We start from the raw sequence: 6,384 nt of genomic DNA, 5'->3' as shown, positions 1-6,384 counted from the left end.
CAACAACAACAACTCAAGATGGAACATTTCTAAATGATTAATTTCGAAGAAATCTTAAGGAATATAAGGTTAGCTTGGCTGCTTGTGTTTTAAAAAACTATTATCTTTTATTGATATATTCTTCTGTGTTCTGTAAAGCTGTGCAACAATGTACATTGTAAAAGGTGATGTACAAATAAATTGAAATTGAATTGTAATATAAAAGTTTTCCTGGTGCTTGCAACACCATGGTCATGGGTTTGATTCCCAGGGAAAGCAAGAACTGATAAGAATGTAAATGTGTACTTTGAAATGCAACGTAAGTCGCTTTGGATAAAAGTGTCTGCCAAATGTAAAATGCTTTGGAATAAAGAATCTGTCAAATGTATAAATTGGTTGCACTCTCTGACAGAACCTATAAGTAATTATTAGCAAAGGTAAAAAGATGGATCACTTTATGGTACCATGAAACAAGTTAATGTAAACTTTATCATGTGCATAAGTTCACTTTCCCAAAATCTAGGGCATTCTTTTATATGACAAATTGTAAATCCGGTTAATAATTACATTTTAAGTTTTTATACATGATATTAAATTTAAGTTGACAAGTTTAATGCATTTATTCAGTTTTACATCTGTTGATACAGGATGTTGTTGCATGTGGTTTAATACTATAGCCACTTTTATATATAAACATCACTTACTAATTTTGTCTGTGTAAATTTATATCCAATGTTTCCTCTTTTTATGTCATAACATAAAGCTAGTAATCCTAGTTACTTTTGTAAGATATGCACATGGATACCAGAGAGTCATGTGACCATCTATATCAGAGGTCAGAAATATATCAGAGGTCGGGATAATCACTGGCACGTGACAATAGCTAATGTATTTAATTTAAATAAAGTCACTCAAACTTGCATCTGGACGTACATTTTGAGGTAATCATTCCTCACAGTCACACAGCCTGTTTTATTAATCCTGTCCAATAAATATTAAAGTGTGAGATCTGACAATCCATTCATGTGACCGGAGGTTTTCTGTGATTTTCCCTTTGTGTGTTATAATGACGATAATTATTGTAATAAAAATATTTTATTACATTTTTTAAAGGGAGGCAAATTAATAATGAGTTATTTTCTGTTGTGATCAACATAGTGCCACAAATGTTGTGACTAGAGATAAACATTAACTGAACCCAGAACATTCCTTTGATTATGATTAACAATTAACTTGAACTACTTTATCTGGAGTAATACAGATACAAAAGTGCAAAAGACAGTAAATCAGGACACTATAAAAGGAACATGAGAGACTGTGAGGATGACAGAGCAAGAGCTGGAAACAAACATCAGTGAAGAATGAAGGGTTTAGTATGTTTACTGCTGCTGTTGGAAACCTTTGTGTGTGTCGTACAGCATCAGGTAGATGGAGGACTCAATGAGAATGAGATCAGTCAACAGCTCAGATCTGAGGACGGAAGACAGAATCCACCTCAAACAGACACTTTGAGAGATGAAGCTTCAACTGACAGCCAACAAAACTACCATCTGTTCTTCACTGACATCCATGCAGCGCTGAGAGAACTGACCGCCACCGTTTCAGAGCAGAAAGTGAACATCAGAGAACTGACCGCCACCGTTACAGAGCAGAAAGTGAACATCAGAGAACTGACCGCCACCGTTACAGAGCAGAAAGTGAACATCAGAGAACTGACCGCCACCGTTACAGAGCAGAAAGTGAACATCAGAGAACTGACCGCCACCGTTACAGAGCAGAAAACAAACATCAGAGAACTGACCGCCACCGTTACAGAGCAGAAAACCATCAACAGAGAACTGACCGCCACCGTTACAGAGCAGAAAGCAAACATCAGAGCTTTAGAGACGCGACTGAGGGAACAACAGACGTTTATGAACAAGAAAAATGATGGTACCTCTTTTATCAATGATCCTCAAAGTAAAACACCAATGGAATACATTGCAAAGTGTAAATGTTAGTTTAAAGTATATACTGTGTAAATTGTTTAGTCAATCTATTACAATAAGTAGAATAAATGTCACTTAACAGAATCTTTATTTTTTCACAGAAATGTCAAATCTAACTCTGAGTCAAGTTGAGGAATTGAGAAAGGAAAATAGAGGTGAAAGTGTGCTTGAATGATATTAAATAGATATTAGATATTAAATTCAGTGAATACATTCTCAGTGTAATATAGTAATACATCACAATATTGTTTATGTTTTTCAATAACAGACAGAGAAATAGCTTTTTCAGCTTCACTGATGCAATCTGGATATGTAGAAATTGGTCCTTTTCCCACTGAAATCACACTAATCTACAAAGTCTTCACAAACATAGGGAACGCCTACAGCCCAATTACAGGTAATTATCAATGAAATGAGTCGTAAAACTCAGTTTATAATAATGAAAACCCTTCTGCTCCATTCAGACCTCTCTGCAGTTGTGTAATGTGTTTAAGAGAATTAAATGATCTGCCATCTTTCAAAACTATTACACAGTGTGTTTGGTAAATAAACAATCATACAGGAAACATCTGATTCTGTATCTCTTGTTATTTGATTTAGGTATTTTCACAGCCCTGCTGAAAGGAGCGTACATGTTCAGAGTCTCTGTACATGGTCATGGAGGAACTCCAGCAAGTGTATCCATTGTTAAGAATGGAGAGCGTGTGGTTTCAGCACATGATCATCAGGCTCAGGGAACGGAAAATTCATCAAATGGAGTTGTGTTGATCCTGGAGGTTGGAGATGTTGTCTATGTGAGACTTTGGTCTGGCACAAGGATAGCAGATAGCCAGAATAACCACAATACTTTCAGTGGTTTCCTACTGTTTCCCTTAAGATAACAGGAGCTTTGCAGAATGTGATTCCAATAATTACTGGGTAACACTTTAGAATACTGTTCCGTCATTAATCAATAACTACACAGGAACAAATGAGTAACGCAATATTAACAATCTAGTAACTACTTTTAACTAACAAGAAACTCTGATTAACAAATTAGTAAGTAATAGCACACAGATGACACTAGTAGTTTATTATTAACTAGTCAATAACTACAATTTTTTTCATTCTTCCCAGAGAACTAATGAGAAAGTTTCATAATTCATGCAGAACTAAGCAATAAGTAATGCAGGACAAATGACTAGCAGTACATTAACATTTTAACTGCTACTACAAACAAATTGGCAAGACTATTTACATTATCAGTAGCCTAATTGCAGACTTGGACCCGATGTCCTATTACTGTTTAAATTTGACGCACTATATATATATAACCAGAAAATATTTTTTGTATGCATATGACAAGCAATGTGCACATATCATATGCACACCAATATGCAATGTGTGCATATATATATATATATAATTTTATTATTTTAATAATGTACATAGAGGATGTAAATAATGCTTATAATTCTTTTCTTAAATGTTATCTTACTCTGTATAATAAGCATTGTCCTGAGATCCTATGCAGATCCAAACAAAGGCAAAATAGTAAACCTTGGATAACAAACGGATTAAAAAATGCCTCTAAAAAGAAAAACAGACTTTATAAGGAGTTTATCAAATCAAGAACAGAGAATGCAGAAAAACGCTATAAGAAATACAAAAATAAGTTGACTGATATATTGAGACAAGCAAAAAAGGACTATTATAATAGAATGTTGCATGAAAATAAAAATAATATAAAGGCTACATGGAATATTCTGAACAATGTAATTGGGAATAAGACTGGACGAACAGAACTACCTAAATATTTTGAAAAGGACAATAGGGTGATTGAAAATAAAGATGAAATGGTCCATGAACTAAATCAATTCTTTGTAAATGTAGGACCTAGCTTAGCAGACGAAATACCAATATCTAGTGATCAGCCAGGGGGAGTCTGGAAAAGGGAAAATAGGATTATGCAGTCAATGTATCTAGGTGAGGTGACTGAAAATGAAATATTATCTGTGGTTTATAAGCTAAAAAACAAGACCTCAACGGATAGTGATGGTATTGACATGAAAATAATAAAAAACACAATTGATTGCATTATTAAACCATTACATTATTTAATTAATTATTCTTTTACAGAAGGAGTTTTCCCGGATAGTATGAAAATAGCTAAGGTAATACCTTTTTTTAAAACTGGAGATAAACATATTTTTAATAACTATAGACCAGTATCTCTCCTATCTCAATTTTCTAAAGTGTTTGAAAAACTTTTTGTTAATAAATTAGACAACTTTATTGAAAAACATGAATTATTAAATGAAAATCAGTACGGATTTAGGTCAAATAGGTCTACAAGCTTGGCTATCATGAAAATTACTGAAGACATTACAACCGCAATAGATAGAAATAAATACACAATAGGAGTGTTCATTGATTTAAAGAAGGCATTTGACACTATAGATCATCAAATTCTCATTTCTAAATTATATACTTATGGAATTAGAGGAGTTGTACTGGATTGGTTAACCAGCTATTTACAACAACGACAACAATATGGTGAGTTTGACGGTTATAGGTCAGAATGTTTGAATATGACTTGAAAACCTTAGCTAATACTATAGAAGATGAAATGGTTAAACTAAAATTGTGGTTTGATGTAAATAAATTATCTTTAAATTTAAATAAGACAAAGTTTATGATATTCAGCAATAAAAGAAAGGAGGAGGTCAGCATATCCATAAACAATGTAAACATTGAGAAGGTGTCTGAAATCAGATTTCTAGGAGTCACCTTAGATGAGAAATTGACGTGGAAAAGTCATATATTGCATGTAAAAAATAAGATGGGAAAAAGCCTATTTATTTTGAATAAGGTTAAATACAGTTTACCGTATAATACAATGAAAATGTTATATTGTTCAATGATTTTGCCTTATTTAAACTACTGTGTAGAAATATGGGGAAATACATATCATAGCAACATTATGCCTTTATTTATTTCACAGAAAAGAGCCATTCGCATTATTTTCAAAGCAGGATATAGAGACCATACAAATCCACTCTTTATTAGGTCAGGATTATTAAAACTTAAAGACATTGTAGAATTACAAACTCTATTAGTGATGTTCAAAGCTAGAATCAAAGCTCTTCCACATGACTTACAAAAGTTATTTGTTTTTACTTCTGAAGATGGAAATCACAGACGGCCGTATGACTTTAAACATCTAATAGCAAGAACAAACTTGAAACAAATGTGCTTGTCTGTTGCTGGAGTAAAAGCATGGAATTCTCTAAGGAAAGATATAAAAAGTTGCAAAAATATTTTGGAATTTAAAAGGAGTTATAAAAAGAAACAACTTGAATTATATCAAACTGAATTTTGATTTTGTTTGTATGTGATCATTGTAAAACGTTTAAATAAATATTAGATATGTTGGAGTTTGGGTGATGGTGGAGGGAATAATTCTAATACCATCTACTATTTATGTTAATATATTTTGGGTGATGCTAATGTCATCTACTGTTTATGTTAATAAATTTTGGGTGATGGTGGAGGGAACAATGCTAATGCCATCTACTATTTATGTTTATAAAGGGGGCAGATAAATATAAGAATATTATTCTTCCATCTGCTCCTTTCTGATCATGGAAATGTAAAGGAAAACTCAAATGAATTGCATGTGCCTTGTACAAATAATGCATTTTCATGAAAGGAATAAAAGATAAATGAATGAATGAATGAATTATTTTAATAATGTGTGTACCAGTTGGTGGGTCAGTGTCTTGCTCAAGGGTCTCACCTCAGTCGTGGTTTTGAGGGTGGAACAGAGCGTTGGCCATTCACTCCTCCACCTACAATCCCTGCTGGTACCGAGACTCAAACCTGCAGCCTTTGGGTTACAAGTCCGAATCTAACCATTAGGTCATGACTGCCCCTATATATATGCGTGTGTGTATCTTGTGAATGGTTATGATTCTTTTCATTAATAACTATTATAAGAATTATGGTAACCCACTAGTAATTACTCAAGGGTTACTACATCCTTCTAAAGGAATTACTAATTACTTGGATCAGTATTCTAAAGTGAAGATCATGGTAACCCACTAGTAATTACTCAAGGGTTACTACAGATGGTGGACAACCAAAATGCCTATTACCGCCGCGGCGAAATCACCGCGGCGAAAATAAACCAGCCGCATTTCAAAGTCGTTCCCGAAATGACCGCCAGGTGGCGCAAAGGGACATTGTGCAAAACAGCAGCAATTGCCGTATTTTAAAATGTAAGTGGGTTAAATATAAAACCCTAAGCCTAATAGGCATATTTTTCATATATAAATAGGCCTATTAGGCTACAACAGAATAGAACCAAAGATAGAATCAATTTTAGAACTGAAAAAATAGAATCAAAAGTTAAAAATAGAGACGATATTAGGAGCAA

At 33.5% G+C, this 6,384-nt stretch overlaps 1 protein-coding gene across 1 annotated transcript; it reads left to right on the top strand.

Annotated features, from left to right (window-relative positions):
• Positions 1-1,310: 1,310 nt before the first annotated feature.
• LOC311289958 (uncharacterized protein) lies at positions 1,311-5,626 on the top strand. The gene is made up of 4 exons (XM_084408232.1): positions 1,311-1,911; positions 2,069-2,122; positions 2,236-2,364; positions 2,568-5,626. Exons 1-4 carry the CDS (start codon positions 1,341-1,343, stop codon positions 2,846-2,848), a joined length of 1,035 nt encoding a protein of 344 aa, XP_084264358.1. The 5' UTR covers positions 1,311-1,340; the 3' UTR covers positions 2,849-5,626.
• Positions 5,627-6,384: the final 758 nt, after the last annotated feature.

This window comes from Rutilus rutilus (genome assembly GCF_951802725.1).
Source record: "Rutilus rutilus genome assembly, chromosome: 4".
Lineage (NCBI taxonomy): Eukaryota > Metazoa > Chordata > Actinopteri > Cypriniformes > Leuciscidae > Rutilus > Rutilus rutilus.
The sequence above is the reverse complement of the archived record's forward strand: the minus strand, read 5'-3'. Positions and strand labels throughout refer to the sequence as shown.